The sequence below is a fragment of the Oncorhynchus tshawytscha genome, linkage group LG02, assembly GCF_018296145.1.
Source record: "Oncorhynchus tshawytscha isolate Ot180627B linkage group LG02, Otsh_v2.0, whole genome shotgun sequence".
Lineage (NCBI taxonomy): Eukaryota > Metazoa > Chordata > Actinopteri > Salmoniformes > Salmonidae > Oncorhynchus > Oncorhynchus tshawytscha.
In genome coordinates, this window is record NC_056430.1 from 45766130 (window position 1) to 45787783 (window position 21654).

Here is a 21654-nt window from a genome sequence, read left to right on the forward strand (position 1 = left end):
ATCTACACACAATAACTCATTAATGACGAATTAAAAAAACATGTTTTTAGACATTTTTGCACATGAATTGAACACGAAATACAGAAATATCTCATTTACATAAGTATTCACACCCCTGAGTCAATACTTTGTAGAAGCACCTTTGGCAGCGTTTACAGATGTGAGTCTTTCTGGGTCACTAAGAGCGTTCCACAGCTGGATTGTGCAACATTCGCCCGTTGTTCTTTTCAGAATTCTTCAAGCTCTGTCCAATTGGGTTGTTGATCATTCCTAGACAGCCATTTTCAGGTCTTGCCATCGGTTTTCTCCGGTCTTTGTGGTTGAATCTGTGTTTGAAACTCACTGCTCAACTGAGGGACCTTACAGATAATTGTATGTGTGGGGTACAGACATGAGGGTGTCATTGAAAAATCATTTTAAAGACTATTATTTCACAGAGTAAGCCCATGCAACTTATTATGTGACTTGTGAAGCAAATGTTTACTCCTGAACTTATTGAGGCTTGCCATAACAAACTGACGGAATACTTATCGATTCAATATATTTAATCTTTTCATGTTTTACTAACTGGTACAAATTTCGAAAAACATATTTAGACTTTGAAATTATGGGGTACTGTATGTAGGCCAGTGACCAAACATCGAAATTGCATCAATTTTATATTCAGACTGTAACACAATTGTTTTGGAGTCAAGAAATGTGAATAATTTCTTAAGGTACTCCCTGTACATAGCCATGTTATTACCTGGTACTCCCTGTACATAGCCATGTTATTACCTGGTACTCCCTGTACATAGCCATGTTATTACCTGGTACTCCCTGTACATAGCCATGTTATTACCTGGTACTCCCTGTACATAGCCATGTTATTACCTGGTACTCCCTGTACATAGCCATGTTATTACCTGGTACTCCCTGTATATAGCCATGTTATTACCTGGTACTCCCTGTACATAGCCATGTTATTACCTGGTACTCCCTGTACATAGCCATGTTATTACCTGGTACTCCCTGTACATAGCCATGTTATTACCTGGTACTCCCTGTACATAGCCATGTTATTACCTGGTACTCCCTGTACATAGCCATGTTATTACCTGGTACTCCCTGTACATAGCCATGTTATTACCTGGTACTCCCTGTATATAGCCATGTTATTACCTGGTACTCCCTGTACATAGCCATGTTATTACCTGGAACTCCCTGTATATAGCCATGTTATTACCTGGTACTCCCTGTACATAGCCATGTTGTTACCTGGTACTCCCTGTATATAGCCATGTTATTACCTGGTACTCCCTGTACATAGCCATGTTATTACCTGGTCCTCCCTGTACATAGCCATGTTGTTACCTGGTCCTCCCTGTAAATAGCCATGTTATTACCCGGTACTCCCTGTAAATAGCCATGTTATTACCTGGTACTCCCTGTATATAACCATGTTATTACCTGGTACTCCCTGTACATAGCCATGTTATTACCTGGTACTCCCTGTGTATAGCCATGTTATTGCCTGGTACTCCCTGTATATAGCCATGTTATTACCTGGTACTCCCTGCACATAGCCATGTTATTGCCTGGTACTCCCTGTACATAGCCATGTTATTACCTGGTACTCCCTGTACATAGCCATGTTATTACCTGGTACTCCCTGTATATAGCCATGTTGTTACCCGGTACTCCCTGGATATAGCCATGTTATTACCCGGTACTACCTGTATATAGCCATGTTATTACCTGGTACTCCCTGTACATAGCCATGTTATTACCTGGTACTCCCTGTATATAGCCATGTTGTTACCTGGTACTCCCCATATATAGCCATGTTATTAGCTGGTACTCCCTGGATATAGCCATGTTATTACCCGGTACTCACTGGATATAGCCATGTTATTACCCGGTACTACCTGTATATAGCCATGTTATTACCTGGTACTACCTGTATATAGCCATGTTATTACCCGGTACTACCTGTATATAGCCATTTTATTACCCGGTACTCTGTATATAGCCATGTTATTACCTGGTATTCCCTGTATATAGCCATGTTATTACCTGGTACTCCCTGTATATAGCCATGTTATTACCCGGTACTCCATGTATATAGCCATGTTAGTACTCCATGTATATAGCCATGTTATTACCTGGTATTCCCTGTATATAGCCATGTTATTACCCGGTACTCCCTGTATATAGCCATGTTATTACCTGGTACTCCCTGTATATAGCCATGTTGTTACCTGGTACTCCCTGTATATAGCCATGTTATTGCCTGGAACTCCCTGTATATAGCCATGTTATTACCTGGTACTCCCTGTATATAGCCATGTTATTACCCGGTACTCCCTGTATATAGCCATGTTATTACCCGGTACTCCCTGTATATAGCCATGTTATTACCTGGTACTCCATGTATATAGCCATGTTATTGTCTGGTACTCCCTGTAAATAGCCATGTTATTACCTGGAACTCCCTGTATATAGCCATGTTATTACCTGGTACTCCCTGTATATAGCCATGTTATTGCCTGAACTCCCTGTATATAGCCATGTTATTACCTGGTACTCCTGTATATAGCCATGTTATTACCCGGTACTCCCTGTATATAGCCATGTTATTACCCGGTACTCCCTGTATATAGCCATGTTATTACCTGGTACTCCATGTATATAGCCATGTTATTGTCTGGTACTCCCTGTAAATAGCCATGTTATTACCTGGTACTCCCTGTACATAGCCATGTTATTACCTGGTACTCCCTGTAAATAGCCATGTTATTGTCTGGTACTCCCTGTAAATAGCCATGTTATTACCTGGAACTCCCTGTATATAGCCATGTTATTACCTGGTACTCCCTGTATATAGCCATGTTATTGCCTGGAACTCCCTGTATATAGCCATGTTATTACCTGGTACTCCCTGTATATAGCCATGTTATTACCCGGTACTCCCTGTATATAGCCATGTTATTACCCGGTACTCCCTGTATATAGCCATGTTATTGTCTGGTACTGTACCAGACAATATTGCACCATGTTCTTTTTACTCTTTATTGTTATTAGTAATTCACTGACTCAACCACTATTACAGGGGCTGAGTCTCTGGCTTACTGGTGCTCTTCCATGCCGTCCCTAGGAGGGGTGCATCACTTGAGTGGGTTGAGTCACTGATGTGATCTTCCTGTCCGGGTTGGTGTCCCCCCTTGGGTTGTGCCTTGGCGGAGATCTTTGTGGGCTATACTCGGGCCTTGTCTCAGGATGGTAAGGTGGTGGTTGAAGATATCCCTCTAGTGGTGTGGGGGCTGTGCATTGGCAAAGTGGGTGGGGTTATATCCTGCCTGTTTGGCCCTGTCTGCGGGTATCGTCGGACGGGGTCACAGTGTTTCCTGACCCCTCATGTCTCAGCCTCCAGTATTTATGCTGCAGTAGTTTATGTGTCGGGGGGCTAGGGTCAGTCTGTTATATCTGGAGTATTTCTCCTATCTTATCCGGTGTCTTGTGTGAATTTAAGTATGCTCTTTCTAATTCTGTCTCACTTTCTCTTTTTCTCTCTTTCTTTCTCTCTCGGAGGACCTGAGCCCTAGGACCATGCCTCAGGACTACCTGGCCTGATGACTCCTTGCTGGTCCCAGTCCACCTGGCCGTTCTGCTGCTTCAGTTTCAACTGTTCTGCCTGCGGCTATGGAACCCTGACCTGTTCACCGGATGTGCTACTTGTCCCAGACCTGCTGTTTTCAACTCTCTAGAGACAGGAGGAGCGGTAGAGATACTCTGAATGATCGGCTATGAAAAGCCAACTGACATTTTCTCCTGAGGTGCTGACCTGTTGCACCCTCGACAACCACTGTGATTACTATTATTTGATCCTGCTGGTCATCTATGAACATTTGAACATCTTGGCCATGTTCTGTTATAATCTCCACCCGGCACAGCCAGAAGAGGACTGGCCACCCCTCATAGCCTGGTTCCTCTCTAGGTTTCTTCCTAGGTTCCGGCCTTTCTAGGGAGTTGTTCCTAGCCACCGTGCTTCTACACCTGCATTGCTTGCTGTTTGGGGTTTTAGGCTGGGTTTCTGTACAGCACTTTGTGACATCAGCTGATGTAAGAAGGGCTTTATAAATACATTTGATTGATTGATATTTATTCCTTGTGTCACTATTTCTATGTTTATTTTCTCTTTCTCTTTATTCTGCATTGTTGGAAAAGGACTCGTAAGTAAGCATTTCACTGTTAGTCTACACCTGTTGTTTACGAAGCATGTGATGAAAGCATTGATCCGGGGTGAAGTTTCCCCTCGGTATAGATCTATGATCAGCTTCCCCTCCTCCAATCCTTACCTTAACCATTAGTGGGTGAGCAAAGCTGACCCAAGATCAGCGCCTAGGGACAACTTCACCCTACTCCACATGACAGTGGTCTCACCGTGTGACCTTGAAGATCCTGAGCAAGCGGACACAGCGGAACACGGAGATGCCCAGAGGAGACATGATGGCCAGCTCCACCAGGATGGTCTCGGTGATGCCTCCACACACCACGAAGCAGTCAAATCGGTTGAACAGGGACACAAAGTAGGCCTGCAGGCCCAGACTGTACATCTTGGTCATCATCTCACACGTAAACATGCCCAGCAGAACCTTGTTTGCCACGTCTGGAAACACGCAGGGCAGAGGGAGGTGTCAGTCAATATAACACATGAACAGTATTACAAATATCAGAGATACTATAGTTAGGGACGGGAGTTTTTCCTTACCACCTGACCTGACAGTGGTAGCCAGTGTGCAGTGTAGTGTACTAACCCTGTACTTGTGTGAGCCAGTCAGGCTGGTTGTAGTGTACTAACCCTGTACTTGTGTGAGCCAGTCAGACTGCTTGTAGTGTACTAACCATGTACTTGTGTAACCCAGTCAGGCTGGTTGTAGTGTACTAACCCTGTACTTGTGTAACCCAGTCAGGCTGGTTGTAGTGTACTAAGCCTGTACGTGTGTAGCCCAGTCAGGCTGGTTGTAGTGTACTAACCCTGTACGTGTGTATCCCAGTCAGGCTGGTTGTAGTGTACTAACCCTGTACTTGTGTAACCCAGTCAGGCTGGTTGTAGTGTACTAAGCCTGTACGTGTGTAGCCCAGTCAGGCTGGTTGTAGTGTACTAACCCTGTACGTGTGTATCCCAGTCAGGCTGGTTGTAGTGTACTAACCATGTACTTGTGTAACCCAGTCAGGCTGGTTGTAGTGTACTAACCCTGTACTTGTGTAACCCAGTCAGGCTGGTTGTAGTGTACTAACCCTGTACGTGTGTATCCCAGTCAGGCTGGTTGTAGTGTACTAACCCTGTACTTGTGTAACCCAGTCAGGCTGGTTGTAGTGTACTAACCCTGTACGTGTGTATCCCAGTCAGGCTGGTTGTAGTGTACTAACCCTGTACTTGTGTAACCCAGTCAGGCTGGTTGTAGTGTACTAAGCCTGTACGTGTGTAGCCCAGTCAGGCTGTGTGTAGCCCAGTCAGGCTGGTTGTAGTGTACTAACCCTGTACTTGTGTGAGCTAGTCAGGCTGGTTGTAGTTTACTAACCCTGTACTTGTGTGAGCCAGTCAGGCTGGTTGTAGTGTACTAACCATGTATGTGTGTAGCCCAGTCAGGCTGGTTGTAGTGTACTAACCCTGTACTTGTGTAGCCCAGTCAGGCTGGTTGTAGTGTACTAACCCTGTACTTGTGTGAGCTAGTCAGGCTGGTTGTAGTTTACTAACCCTGTACTTGTGTGAGCCAGTCAGGCTGGTTGTAGTGTACTAACCCTGTACTTGTGTGAGCCAGTCAGACTGCTTGTAGTGTACTAACCATGTACTTGTGTAACCCAGTCAGGCTGGTTGTAGTGTACTAACCCTGTACGTGTGTAGCCCAGTCAGGCTGGTTGTAGTGTACTAACCCTGTATGTGTGTAGCCCAGTCAGGCTGGTTGTAGTGTACTAACCCTGTACTTGTGTGAGCTAGTCAGGCTGGTTGTAGTTTACTAACCCTGTACTTGTGTGAGCCAGTCAGGCTGGTTGTAGTGTACTAACCCTGTACTTGTGTGAGCCAGTCAGACTGCTTGTAGTGTACTAACCATGTACTTGTGTAACCCAGTCAGGCTGGTTGTAGTGTACTAACCCTGTACTTGTGTAACCCAGTCAGGCTGGTTGTAGAGTATAAACCCTGTACTTGTGTGAGCCAGTCAGGCTGGTTGTAGTGTACTAACCCTGTACTTGTGTGAGCCAGTCAGGCTGGTTGTAGTGTACTAACCCTGTACATGTGTAACCCAGTCAGGCTGGTTGTAGTGTACTAACCCTGTACTTGTGTGAGCCAGTCAGGCTGGTTGTAGTGCTCGGAGGAGATGGTGAGCGTGTTGAGAAACACCAGGATGATCACCAGCCAATAGAAAGGCACCGATTTCACCGCCACCCGGCACTTTCTGCGGCAGAACCTGTTCCAGCGACGCCAGCGCCGACTGTGAGACAGGGAGTGATGTCAGCAAAAGGAGACGGGTAGGGGCAGGCCGGGGAGGTTTTCATTGAAGAAAGGGGGGGGTCGATGGTTAGAGGGGGTTCGGACATACTGTATAGAAAGTTGGGGTTTAGGCAGGAACTGTATTCAAATAATATCTGAAGAAAACTTAGGAAAGAGAAGTCAATGAACTTTGGGAGAGGGAGAGAACCGCATAGCATGCAGTATACATCACAAAGTGTAAAAACGCTGCATAAGGCTCCAGCTCCTCCAGTTCCCCCCGATGCCCAAGATTACATGCTGACTTGTTTAAAGGGTAGGTGGAGTTGATTTATTACCTGCTGACTCATTAAAGCAGACTCCAGAGATCAGAACAGCACATACAGCAGAGAAACCAAAGCGAGCTTCCACGTACATACGGAAATAACAGACGTCACGACTTCATGCAGAGAAATGCACGTTTCACTGAACAGACCGCCGCCGCATGCATCGAGCAAGGACACATGCGAGGTGGTTTTCACTGACCTGAACTTTGACTTTGAAATTTTTTGACTGGAAAAAAATTGAGACGTTTATATTAACATCAGTTCAGCTTGCTGACTGCAGGATATTCATGAATTTAGTACGAAGCCACATGTCCTATGTACCATCTTTATGACTGAACAGGAGTGGTCTTAGAATGAATCAAACAAAGGTATATTATTGAATCTCGTTTTATACCAGCGGGGGGGTTCTCACCAAAAAGGTCCGCAGCACGGTGTCTTCACCTCATCCTCGGCCACGTTCTCTGTGTTCACCGACTCCGTCTCACTGGCTGGTATACTCACTGTGGCAGCAAACAGAGTGACAGAGTGAATCATACGCACACAACCTCACATGACACACCGTACATGTCTCACACACACACACCACACAGTACGCAGTCGCACCCTAGGTACCACAGCTGTGGTGTGTCAAACACATCCCCGAGAAAATATACCTCCTTCGTCAACAAATTCCTCAACAAAAGAAAGTACGGTCAGATTACTCCCTGTTTGTTTAAAAAACCAATGACACAAATTCAGTTTCAAAGGACGATACCTCCCAAAACCAAATCCATGAGCATCAGAATGACAATAGACCGTCTCTAAAGTGGGTACAGTAGGTAGAAAAACAAGAAAGAAAGAAACATCTGAATATCTTTTAATTAACTAACTAACTTATCTAAAATAGTTACTGGTATGGTCATTGTAATCATCACTATGACTTAACGTGCGGCGTTAGAGACAGAAGGAATTTAGCAGTATTGACTTTGTTATTTTGTTTGTCAATTAGCTGTGGCAAAATGCATAGATTTGTAGGAAATTAGCTTAAAAACTGCAAAAATGTATCTCAGCTACAAGGAAGAAATGTGTAGAATTGCAGGAAATACTCAAAAAAAGACAAACGTTTCTCTTCACCGGACCGTGCCTGTTGCCACGCCCCCTTGCCACACCCACCGCCTAAGCCCATTCCTGATCCAGCGCTACAAATTTCATGTGAGAGCACAGTCTGTTTGTGCGAGGGTATGCACGCACTGCTGCTTAGTTTGTCTGAAAGCGTTCTCTTTGAATTTTGAGTGCTCCGGCAGCTCTCTCTCTGTCTCTCTCTCTCGCTCTCTCTCTCTCTCTCTCTCTCTCTCTGTCTCTCTCTCTCTCTCTCTCTCTCTCTCTCTCTCTCTCTCTCTCTCTCTCTCTCTCTCTCTCTCTCTCTCTCTCTCTCTCTCTCTCTCATAATCTGAATGCTGTTGGATGTAGGGATCTGGGTTTAATCCTGTTTGCCAATTCACACGGAGCCCTTAGCCTAGCTGCTTTAAACTGGGCTGTGCATAGAGAGGGGCGAGAGGGAAAGAAGTTGAGTACCTGGCATCAACTGGGGAAGTATGTATTACTATTCTGATCCCTGGTGCTCCTCATCTGAGTCTGGACTCATTCAGTCAGAAGCAGCAGGAGAGGCTTTATCAAACACTCGGTGCAAATAAGGTATTTCCGTGTTTTTTATTTGTAATAAATTAGCACACATTTCTAAAAACCTGTTTTCGCTTTGTCGTTATGGGGTATTGTGTGTAGATTGATGAGGGCATTTGTTTACATTTTTATCCATTTTAGAATAAGGCTGTAACGGAACGAAATGTGGGAAAGGGGAAAGGGTCTGAATACTTTCCGAAGGCACTGTATACAAAAGGAAAAGCTCGATCAAAAAGACAGGGATTCTCAAACAGAAGGGTCAATCACAATAGCAAAGCACAAGCAGGGGGATGAGGCTGCACACATTACTATATACACAAACACACCAGCTTTCACACACAATTGCAGGCTCACCCACACACACACACACACACACACACACACACACACACACACTTACTTTTTCAATGTGGAAGGGAAAACCAGGAGATTTACCATGAGTGTCGGAGGACTGGCTGAACCACCCAAACCTGCTTCCTTTCTTCTTCTCTGTGAGGTCAGCCAGAGTCACCCCTTCATGTGTAAAGCATGCAAGCCCATGCATTCAGACAGCAGCGCGCCACACGGCACAGCAGAGAAACATGGGGGCGAGAATAGGCCTCTATCAAGACGAGATAGAGCAGCACAGTGACAATTCACCACAACAACAGTAACAACAACAACAACATCAAAGGTAACAACAACAACAACAGTAACAACAACAGCATCAACAACAGCAACAGTACAGCTGGCAACAGCGACACTGACTGACAACACCAGCACCACTGACACTGACACCAGTAGGATGGACTGTAGTAGACACTGAAGAGGAGCAGAAGAGGAAGACGGGCAGCTGTTAGTCACATGGCAGGAAGCTAGTGTCTGCAGGCCGGGGGAGAGGGGGGAGGGGGGGTACAGTACAGTACAATACAGATCAGTAGCACTACAGTCTATAGTATACGAACATGCTGAAATGCAAATGAACAGCACTTCACATGTACATGTTAGCATACAGTCTCTCGTGTCATGGCCCCGGACCCGGTGACAGCCACAGAAAAGTCAGCATGATACCTTTCACATGGTTGGCATCGCCAAGGGGATCCATGTTATTATAACCCCTGACCTTCAGCCCAGTGCCAAGCATTCCCAGCACTAGAAGGCAAGCTTCTAAGACTTACTGAAGTTCCTACTACTACCATACCTCCTATCACATTACTATCCTGGCGGTGTTTCTGTTGACGGTGTGTGGATGGAGGCAGTGGTGCTAATTCTGATGGTAAACGCTAGAATGATCAGACTTTACTACGCCTTATTTTCCCGTACGTGAACATATTTGAATATACTTGGCTGTATTTATTTTTTTTGACGATCATTTACTATACCTTACTTTACTGAACTTGGTTTAAAGGTTCAAAGACGAAATCCGGTCATTGACTCCAGACTAATTTGGGGCGAAAAGGAGAAACGGCCAAGTAAAACAAGCATTTGGAAGCTTGGCAAAGACGTTTGACTAAAATCTCCCTGGTTGGTAAACAGGAGCGGAACTGGGACCGTGTACTGGAAGCTCTGCGGTGTGGAGAGAGAGTACAGGAGAGCTGCAGCTCTAAAGATACACAGTGAAAGAGGTGTGGTTCAACTGTAAAGATACACCGCGAAAGAGGTGTGGTTCAACTGTAAAGATACACCGCGAAAGAGGTGTGGTTCAACTGTAAAGATACACAGCGAAAGAGGTGTGGTTCAACTGTAAAGATACACAGTGAAAGAGGTGTGGTTCAACTGTAAAGATACACAGTGAAAGAGGTGTGGTTCAACTGTAAAGATACACCGCGAAAGAGGTGTGGTTCAACTGTAAAGATACACAGCGAAAGAGGTGTGGTTCAACTGTAAAGATACACAGCGAAAGAGGTGTGGTTCAACTGTAAAGATACACCGCGAAAGAGGTGTGGTTCAACTGTAAAGATACACAGCGAAAGAGGTGTGGTTCAACTGTAAAGATACACCACGAAAGAGGTGTGGTTCAACTGTAAAGATACACCGCGAAAGAGGTGTGGTTCAACTGTAAAGATACACAGTGAAAGTGGTGTGGTTCAACTGTAAAGATACACAGCGAAAGAGGTGTGGTTCAACTGTAAAGATACACAGCGAAAGAGGTGTGGTTCAACTGTAAAGATACACAGCGAAAGAGGTGTGGTTCAACTGTAAAGATACACGAAAGAGGTGTGGTTCAACTGTAAAGATACACCGCGAAAGAGGTGTGGTTCAACTGTAATGATACACAGCGAAAGAGGTGTGGTTCAACTGTAAAGATACACAGCGAAAGAGGTGTGGTTCAACTGTAAAGATACACAGCGAAAGAGGTGTGGTTCAACTGTAAAGATACACCGCGAAAGAGGTGTGGTTCAACTGTAAAGATACACCGCGAAAGAGGTGTGGTTCAACTGTAAAGATACACAGCGAAAGAGGTGTGGTTCAACTGTAAAGATACACAGCGAAAGAGGTGTGGTTCAACTGTAAAGATACACAGTGAAAGAGGTGTGGTTCAACTGTAAAGATACACAGCGAAAGAGGTGTGGTTCAACTGTAAAGATACACAGCGAAAGAGGTGTGGTTCAACTGTAAAGATACACAGCGAAAGAGGTGTGGTTCAACTGTAAAGATACACAGCGAAAGAGGTGTGGTTCAACTGTAAAGATACACAGTGAAAGAGGTGTGGTTCAACTGTAAAGATACACAGTGAAAGAGGTGTGGTTCAACTGTAAAGATACACAGTGAAAGAGGTGTGGTTCAACTCTAAAGCTTGGCACGTTTTAGGGGAAAGGGGGGTGAGCGACGTAGTAGTGTAGTGCTGCTCACTGGTTGATAGAGAGGGGTGGAGAGAGATACTGAAGATAGCTGTATGAATGGGTAGTAGCAGTTTCGCTGTGTCTGCTCTGCATCATGTACTGCTTATATAAAGAGGATTTTGGATTGCGGTCTTTTATCTGCTAGAGTAATGTGATGTATCCCTGTTCTCCCTCCTCAGCCTAACTCAACTGGTACACAGAGAGCTCTGCACCCATCGCTAAGGTGTGACCTGAGGAAGGCTATGATAATAGAGCATGCAAGTGTGTGTGCGCGCGAGTGTGCGAGCGCGAGTGTGAGTGTGCAATATTTTAGTGTGTGTGTGTGTGGATTTAACAGTAACTCTGAACACAGAATTACAGTATGTGGTCATTTAGGGCGACTGGACTGGGAAATACCAGATATTCACACTGGAAACCTTCAGTAGCTCCTCAACATGACGCTGCTCATACTGTGGACTCTCTCAGTCTTCTGTTGTACACAGGTACACTCACTGGCAGCTCTCGCACCATGTGTGTTTTAGGCTAGTGTGCGTGTGTCAAATCAAATACATTTTTAGTCGTCTCGTGCACATATTCGTGTGCGCATTCGCGAGTGCACACGTTCATGCGCGTTTTAGGGAAGTGCATGTGCGCAGGTCCGCGCGCGTGCGTCATAGGGTGCTTACGGTTGCGTTTGCCCTCCTCGTAGCCCTCCTCGTCCTCGTTCTCTGGATCGATGTCCTCGGCCTGAGTTATCCAGTCCAGGTAGCCCTTGAGGTCCTCATCCAGCTGTTGCTTCTCTCTCAGTTTCTGAAAGTCTCCACGAGCCTTGGCCTTCTCTCTCTCCTTGGAGAACTCTCTGCGGGCACACACAGAGAACACACACGCAGAACACACACGCAGAACACACACGCAGAACACACACGCAGTTACACACACGGTAGAGTACGCATGCGCACAAAATCACACACAAAACACACACTTGGACTCAATAACGGTTCATTTCACACAATGCCTCGCCTAACACAATTTGTATACAGACTGTTGTACAGTTAGTTCTAGGGGTGATCATTTAAATGTTGTTTTACATTTTTTTAATGGGATAGTTTACCGTTTAAAACCAGCCCAAATATTTTGTACTCCCTTATTATACCAAAAATCTGAAAAAAAAGAGAAATGTATTACAAGTAATGAGTAATGGGGTATACTGCTTCATTTCATTTCCTTTTTGTGACCTGCGTCTTTTAACCAATGTATGTTAAAATAAGTAATTTAGATCCAATAATAAAAACAGATTAACAGTTCTACGACTCAACATCAAGAATCAACAATGTGCCTGCCTTGACACAAAATGCTGAGTGATACGGCTTTTTACAATTATAGTTCAGGGCTCTACGCTGATATTTTTTACAAGGAGTAGGCTACATGATGTGTTTCTAAGTAGAAATGTAGAAGCACACAAATACATCTAGGATTACAATGACTAAAAGTTCATGAATAAACGTTTTTGGGAATGACCCATGCCAGGGCCGGCCCTCCCATTAGGCAAGATTAGGCGGCTGCCTGTGGCGGCACTTGAATTTGTGGCGGCATTTTGACAATTGTGTGGTCGCACCAGGCCTAGCCACACCTCAAAACAATGCCGGGGAAGACCCTACTATCTTGGACCCAGACTCAGATTCGTCGCTCCCCGTCCCCGATGACAGTGGTGGTGCTGCTGCTAAATCCGGATCCCAGACAAAAAACATAAGATCCCGGTGTGTGGCCAAAATATATACGAATGGATCTTTACAGGATATGTTAGTGCAGGCTGGGCCACATCAGGATAAGGAGGGGCTAAGAGATGAGGAGAGATGAGGGGCTAAGAAAGTGGCCCACTACAAAAGGAGGATGGTGAAAGGAGAGAGACCATGGCTTGTGTCACGCCCTGACCTTAGAGCTTTTTATGTCTCTATTTTGGTTTGGCCAGGGTGTGATTTGGGCGGGCATTCTATGTTCATTTTTCAATGTTTTGTATTTCTTTGTTTTGGCCGGGTATGGTTCTCAATCAGGGACAGCTGTCTAACCATACTTAGGTAGCCTTTTCCCACCTGTGTATTGTGGGATGTTTTCTGTTTTGTGTCTGCACCTGACAGAACTGTTTAGTTTCGTTCCATTTTGTTATTTTGTCTCAGTGTTCAGTTGAAATAAATAATCATGAACATGTACCACGCTGTGCTTTGGTCCACTCCGTCTTCATGCAACGACGAGCGTTACAGCTGGTCTATTCCAAGCAAAACAATGCAGCTGTCTGTTTTTTCACACAAGCGCAAATCTGCGCTGGTCAGGGATGGAATCAGGGACTGGAAGAATCTGTGCCACCTCCTCAGCTCGCATGAGAAGTCGCATGACCACCTAGATAGTTTGCAGAGGTGGAAGGTGCGGGATATCAGGTTGGTGGCCAAGCAAACTATTGATGCCCAAGCCCCAAACGGGCTATTGATGGAGAGACTCTCCACTGGCAGCAGGTGCTGCAGAGGCTCTTAGCCCTGATAAGCGTAACGGCCACCAAAGAACATTGCGTTACGTGGGACCACCGACAGGCTGAACGAGCCAAATAATGGGAAACTTCTGAAGTTTGTGGAAATGCTGGGTATCTTTGATGGAATCATGAAGGAGAGTGTAAGGAGAATACAGTCCAAAGAAACACATGTGCACTACCTCGGGTAAAATAATCCAGAATGAAATCATTGACATGCTGGCACAATAGATCCAGCCGTCAGTGTGTAATGCGCACCAGACAAGATTAAAACAGAGCAGATGACCACGGTGGTGCGGTTTCTTTCAACAGGGGATGATGGGGCAGTACGCACGAGTGAGCACTTCCTGGAGTTTAGTGGACTGCTTTACGCAAGGGGGGAGGGGGGAGTTGCTCATCTCAAAACAACAGAAACATGACGTCGCCATCACGGACGTGAGAGGTTCAGGGATATGACAACGGGGCGAATATACGGGGGCAGGCACAGCAGCATTCAGAAGGGGGGCGCAGGATGTCAATCCGAGGGCCTTGTTTTGTGCCATGCAGCGCGCACTTGCTGAACCTGGTTCTCTCTGATGCAGCATTGTGTTGTTTGGAGGTGGCTGAGATTTTTAACACCATCCAAGAGATGTATACATTTTTTATCTGGATCTACACACCGCTGGGACGTGCTGAAAGAGCAGGTAAAAGATTGAGTGAGACACAGTGAGACCTCTCAGCACCACGAGATGGGAGAGCCGGGTGGAGGCAGTGAAACCTGTGCGTTACCAACTCGGGGAGATTTATGATGCCCTGTTGTCGATCTCCACCGACACCAAGCTCACAGACAGCTGTGGTGCTAAAACAAGTTTGGAGGCAAACAGCATTGCCGCCAAGATTAACAATTTTGGCTTCATGTGCCAGTGGTCATTTGGTATGACATCTTGTTCGAAGTCAACATCACCAGTAAGAGTTTGCTGGCAGTGAGTTTGAACTTTTCACTAGTAGTGGCTCAACTGAACTCAACCAGGGCTGGTGCATTAGCAAGTGCAAAATAGTTGGGTATTGAGCCCTGTTTCACAGTGCAGCCCACAGTCCGTCCCAGGAAGAAAAGGTATCTGTTTCGCTACGAGGGTGAGGACGAGCCCGTGACTGACCCTCAGCAGAAATTCAAAGTACATTTCTTTAATCTTGATTCTGCTATCCAGTCCATCAACGAGCTCTTTACGCAGCTTTGAAGAGCACAGCAGTGTTTTCAGCATCGGGTACAACATTCCCACCATCTAGGACATGGACACTGCAGCGCTTACCAGGGACTGTGCAACACTGGAGAGGACCCTTACGCACAGGGATTCCAGAGACATCGAAGCAAATGATCTGTGTAATGAGCTCAAAGTCTTGAGCAGGAGACTGGACAGTGAGGCACAATCACTCGACGTACATATCCAGACACCAAATGGCATTTTTGTATCCCAATGCCTTTGTTGCCCTGAGAGTTCTTCTCACAGTCCCCGTGACAGTGGCAAGTGGAGTGCACATTCTCCAGGCTCAGACGCATCAAAAACTACCTGCACTCTACTATGAATCAAGAGAGACACTCAATGGACTCGCCGCCATATCAATTGAGCACGAGTTGTCTTACGAAATCAACCTCCAACAAGCATGTATGCACATGCTTTTGCTGCCAGGAAAGCCAGGCGAGTCAACTTGTCTTTGAACGAAAGGTAAGTGTTGATCATACATTCGCATTCATTTGTAAGATTACTCAATTATCTATCGCCCGTTTACTTTGTATTCTTTAGATTTAAATAGACTGCATCCTAATCTCTCTCTCTCTCTCTCTCTCTCTCTCTCTCTCTCCCCTCTTTCTTCCTCTCTGTCTCTCTCAGACGATTTGATTTCAGGACCATGGACAGCAACAGAGAGAACACATCACTGACTGCAATGCAGCACCACAGCAGAGGAAAGAGGCCACTCTAAGTGGAGACGAAATAAATACATTCTGAAACTGATGTGGTACAATCAACTTCGACATGTAAATAAACTAAATTTACGGGCATAAATAATCATCGAATTACATACATAATTGGAGCCTATTTCTTCCTATTCCAAAAAATAAATGATAAGCCTACCTGTTTGACAGACACAATTATTCTATCCATAGATACTGTCGCATGCACAGATTAAATACCCTCCGTGTCTGGGAAGGGCTTGGTGTGTTTGGTTAAAACCAGGGATTGAATTGAGTGAGGGTATCACATACCCTTTGTTAAAGAAAAGGACAAAAAGGGTATCTATTGTTAGCTTTATATTTTGAAATAGATACATAAAACATATCCAGGTTATATTAAGTTTTCTGTAATAATGCTTAACTTGGTGATGCCTTGTGGTAGAAACAAGCGCAAAAATGCCCGCGAATGACGTGACTCCAATGCATATGGGGATATATTGATTCCTATCTATGACAATCTGAAGCTGAGCTGTAGCCTATAATATTCGAGGGGATGAAACAAATGTACTTTGCTATTCTGTCCCTATTCATTTGAGCTTTTCTCTTCCTGAAGAGAGAAAATGTTTCGTTAATCCCAGGCACCTCTTCGGGAAGCACTTCTGTTGCTGGGTTATACAACATTTTCCGGCGTCGGCAGAGCCTCTGTCTGTGTGGAAAGGTATCTTTTGAAAGTGACATGCTTAGATTTCGTAAGGATGTCTAAAATGTTATTATTTGCCAACAGCGTTGCAAACAAGACACTCTGGTTTGACATTGAGAAATATGGTAAAAATGCCTATTTCTCTGTCCATTGTCTCGCCCTAGGGAGGTAGAACGTCCAGGGCCGGCCCTGATCCATGCTCAATCAAGCACAATCATTAGGTGAGACAAAAAAATGTGTGGGCCGTTACCGTGGTTACTTGGGCACTTGCTTGTCTGTGATGAAAGAAATGGTAGACTGCGATGTCTTCCTAGCAGCAGACAGTTGCAGCAAAACTCAAAAATTCAAAGAAATAAAAAACAACCTAGCAAATGAAATCATATCGCATGTGAACAAAACTATGTAACTGGCCAAGAAACACGAACGCAAAGTCACACTTGAGTAACTTTTCTTGTCAAATCCACCAACATCTACGACTGTTCTCTCTGCTACCACATGGCAAGCGGTGCCAGTTCACCAAGTCTGGAACCAACAGGACCCTGAACAGCTTCTACCCCCAAGCCATAAGACTGCTAAACAATACCGCTAAACAGATAACCAAATGGCTACCAGGACTACCTGTATTGACCCTTTTTTGCACAACTCTCTTGCACTGACTACATACACCCACACCCACATAACACGCGCACACACACATACACACTTTCACACTCACCACATACACTGCTACTTCTGTCTATTATTTATCCTGTTGCCTTGTCACTTTACCCCTACCTATATGTGCCTAGCTACCTCAATCACACTATACGTGCTTGTTTTGTCACATAAACTGAAATTAGGCGAAATGCATAGCGATTTCTGCACAGAGCTGCTTTAACTCTGCATTGTTGGAAAAGGACCTGTACGTAAGCATTTGTTTCACTGTTAGTCTACGCCTGTTGTTTACGACGCATTTGACAAATAAAACATATACTATCGCGATAGTTGGAGTAGCATGTCGTAGAAGAAGGTCACCAACAAATATCGCCCCACCATAAACTCAACAAATACCTAATGCAGCAACGCTGTCATGTTCGTTGAAGGAGATCTGCATCTTTCAAATCATTTGCCAAAGGATATAAAGCGCTCCGCAAGTCATCGTCGTTAACCGTTGGGAAAACGGCAGAGAGTGAGACAGGGAAGCGACAGCAGCGAAGTCCGGCATGGCAATACTTTGAGAAGTTAAGTAAGTAGGTGAAATGCAAACTTGGCGAAGTGGAGATGGGCTATAGTGGCAGTACAGGTGCAATGCTTAACCACCTGAAAGGGAGGCACCTTGAGACCCAAACTGTTGCTAGCAGCAGCGCAGGCCTCCGAACAAGAGACAATAGACGGGGTCTTCACAGGAAAGAAGTACGATAAAGGACGGCGTGAGGAAGCCACAGCGCTGATTACAGAAACGATTGTAGTTGATATGCAGCCATTGTCAATGGTAGAGGATGCCGGCTTCAATGCCCTGATGGCATATCTTGAACCAGACAACAAGATGCCATGTCGGGGAAAAGAAAGTGACGGCACGGACGGAGAAAATGTACAATGATTGCTCTGCAAGTACAAAGCGCGAGCTCTCCAACAGCCCATACAGTGGTGTTAACATCAGATGGTTGGACCTCTATGAATATACAGTCATGCCTCATTGCAACGAGCCATCACATTGATGAGGAGTGGGACATGAAGTCCCATGTACTGACCACTGAGAGCATGGAGGAGAGAAACACAGCAGAGAACCTAAAAATGGCATTAACTACCATCGTTGCTGAGTGGGTGGGGTGGGGTATCTGGTAACCATGACTATGGTAGATTAAACTGCATTGCCCCCTAGCAGTCATACGCAGGGCCATATCTGCATTTCAAATGCACATGTAATTGTATGCTTTTTTTATCGTTTAAACAATTTTAAAAATATATTTTATTTGTTAAATTATTATTATTATTTTAATTTTTCGTTTTTATGGTCACATGTAATTGTATTATTTTTTTCTTATCGTTTAAACACACAATTTTTAAAATTATTATTATGATTATTATTTAGTTTTTCTCGTTTTTATGGTCACTAAAATAAGCACCCGGAGTAGGCCATCATTGTAAAAAATAAGAATTTATTCTTAACTGACTTGCCTAGTTAAATAAAGTTTCAATAAAAAAACTATTTTAAAAATGGTGGTTCTCAGAATGTTCCCAGAGGCATGTGTTTGCAAAGGCCTGCTAAATACTCATGATAGAACTTTCTGGAAGCCAAAAGGTTTTAGCGGGAGAGGATATAACATGCAATGAATGTGAATATAACACGTCCACGTCACAATTATTGTATACATTGGAAATTGATACGTCAATTTGTTAAAAAAAACGTTCATTTTAGCTGTTCTGTTTTGCCCAGCGGGTCTTGTTCCGACATAAGTTGCTACTTGAATAATCAATCCCGTTCATAACATATTACAGTATGACATACGAATGCCTATAATCATCTACAATTACTATACGTCACACTCAACTCCACACCTCAAGCAAAACTTCACAGTTCCCAAAAAATTATTCACAGCGTTTCAACAAAAAAAGAAAGTATATGGCTTAACAGAGAGAAGGGGTCATAACCCAGGAACATTGCCAACCACCAACGGAACCCTCTAAGAAAGAGCATGCATCCTCTGAGTGCTGCTGGCCATAGACTAGCGAGTATTATAAACTAACACCTCACCCCCACTGCAGGGGAATGGAAACGGCAGTAGATACTGGAGCGAGAGAGCTTAGGGAGTCAGGCTGAGGAGGGAGTGAAGGGCGAGGAATGAGATTCATTTCCTCTCTCGGGAGTTTGGGTGGTAGTGGAGATGACGGGGGTTGGGGTGGCGGTAACGGCTCCCTTCGCTGTCGGTTGCCGTAGCGAGGAAACGCAATGCAAAACGAATGAGAGGTCAACAAAGGTTATGCTTGTGGTGGCCAGGGCAGTGAAACAGCATCAGTCTGATTTAAATTGTGTTGTATTACCAGTGACTGAGTATCGCCGTACCTGTTATCTGTCTCCCGGAGACTTTCTCACCATTCCCCAACACCATACAAAGCAAGCCACTCCATGGTCTTTCGATTGTCTCTTTCCGCATAGCACACGCACTGTACACAGCGCACACACACACACTGCAGAGCACACAGCACCCTCAGCCGATTACCCACTCAGCACACCAAGCACAAGGTTAAGCATGAAAAAGGAGCCCAGAATGATTCGACTAACAAAGAAGACGGTGGGCCCAAAGCAGCAGGTTACCAGACAGACAGACGTACAGGCAGACAGACGTAGAGAGAAAGACAGACAGACAGACAGACCTGTATGAGGCCAGAGCAGCAGGTTAACAGAAAGACAGGCGTAGAGAGAGAGAGAGAGAGACAGAGGTGTCTTACCCGCTCAACACTCCCAGAACCAGGTTCAGAACAAAGAAGGAGCCGAAGATGACCAGAGATACAAAGTAGACCCATGGAAGCTCTAGACCCATAGCATCATTCATCTGGAGGAGCATCCGTCACCAGAGAGATGGGGAAAGAAGAAGAAGAAGAAGAAGAAAGAGGGGAGGAAGAGAAAGAGAATAACGTGGATAGTCAGGTAGAGACAGGTGAGAAAAAAAGTTTGCTAAGACTGCAAGACGAAGGGGAAAAACCCTCTTTACAGTTGAGAGTGAGAGAAAAAAAGGTGAGGGAAGGTTCTGGGACTCCGATATATAGAGAAAGACTTGACTGAACCTTTAATCATTTGAATGTCAGTCACATCCAGGCCTAATGACTAATCTTCTGACACATCAGCTCTCAGAGGGAGTGAGCGGGTCAAAGTTCAAACGGAGACCACACGGGGAGTGCAGAGGGCACATACGATTTGAAAAGAATTCAACCTCATCGTTGGGAAAGATCTTGTAAGTCAGCATTTCACTGTAAGGTCCATCGCACCTATTGTATTCGGCCGCATGTGACAAACGCAATTTGATTTGATATGACCTCTATGACGGAGAGCCTCACCCAGTAGAGCACGTCCGTCCAGCCTTCCATGGTGATACACTGGAACACGGTCAGCATGGCGAACAGGAAGTTGTCAAAGTTGGTGATGCCGTCGTTGGGGCCGTGCCAGCCCTCCCTGCACTCGGTGCCATTGATGGGACACTGGCGCCCGTGCCCTGAGATCGCACATGGAGCCGGCTCGTCCTCCGCTATCATGCCTACAAAGAGATGGGGGGGGGCAGCCGGAAAGAGAGAGACTGAAACCACAAATGCAATAGTCATGTACACACACACAAATGGTAAGATGCACGCACGCACGTACGCACGCACACACACACGCTCTTACCTGTGCTGGGGAAGAAGCAGGTAGCGTGCATTTTACCAATGAAGAGCTCAAGGCCGATGATGGCGTAGATGATGATGACAAACAGGACCAGCAGGGCGATGTGGAGGAGAGGAACCATGGCTTTAATAATGGAGTTCAACACAACCTGTAAACCTACAGAGAGTCAAACATTCGTGTTAGAGAAGGACGACATAGCTAGGTGTTTGTGCGTGCGTGTGTTAGAGTAATACTGTGTGTGGTTGAATATGAGTCAAGGTCGATTAGTAAACACTCTTGAATCCAGACCACATATCTCCCTGGTGACGGGGGTAACGAGTCTCACCTCGCGTCTCCTGTCTTTACCATTACTTTAATTATTATTATTATAAATGTTTAACTTCTTGGACGTAAAAATCATTTCCCAAGTATTGCCACGCATAAATAGAGGCATATGTGATCGTATCCCAATGTAATCAGGGTTTGAAATGATTCCGTTTCTACAATAATATGTCATATGAGATCTGCGCGTAAAACATTTACATTTGACATTTGTCATTTAGCAGATGTTCTTATCCAGAGAGACATACAGTAAGTGCCTTCATCTTAAGATAGCTAGGTGATACAACCACATATCACAGTCAAATATATAGGACACAAATATTCCATTCCAGCTAAACATTGGATATATAGCGTCATTTTTTAAAATAATACTCATACACATCTAAAATCTATGAATGAAAAATCTGAAAATAGTAATATATTACACACGCATGAATAATCAAGAATTTTATCTTATGAAAGAACAGAAATCTGGATATAGCGTTTCGGAAAAAACTCTTGGATTTTCCTGCTATTGTAATCCTTGGGCGGGCCGGCTAAGCATTTTCTGGGGGTCACGTAAGTCCAAACAGT

At 44.9% G+C, this 21654-nt stretch overlaps 2 protein-coding genes across 17 annotated transcripts in view; both read right to left on the bottom strand.

Moving 5' to 3' along the window:
• LOC112244872 (nuclear pore complex protein DDB_G0274915) overlaps positions 1–21654 on the bottom strand; it is a 710200-nt gene that overhangs the window by 200776 nt on the left and 487770 nt on the right. The window lies entirely within an intron of this gene.
• The window catches only part of LOC112244799 (voltage-dependent L-type calcium channel subunit alpha-1D-like), a 118593-nt gene that overhangs the window by 42351 nt on the left and 54588 nt on the right, over positions 1–21654 (bottom strand). For 4 of the 6 annotated variants that reach the window (XM_042299467.1, XM_042299465.1, XM_042299462.1 and 1 more), the window contains exons 6-14: positions 20764–20916; positions 20439–20635; positions 19833–19936; positions 11942–12114; positions 8890–8967; positions 7208–7295; positions 6995–7021; positions 6313–6473; positions 4423–4648 (exon numbers count right to left, since the gene is read on the bottom strand). In XM_042299467.1, the coding sequence (XP_042155401.1) occupies positions 4423–4648; positions 6313–6473; positions 6995–7021; positions 7208–7295; positions 8890–8967; positions 11942–12114; positions 19833–19936; positions 20439–20635; positions 20764–20916 (1207 nt within the window). The remainder of the gene's footprint in view (positions 1–4422; positions 4649–6312; positions 6474–6994; positions 7022–7207; positions 7296–8889; positions 8968–11941; positions 12115–19832; positions 19937–20438; positions 20636–20763; positions 20917–21654) is intronic. The other 2 variants (XM_042299470.1, XM_042299466.1) reach the window with 1 other exon arrangement.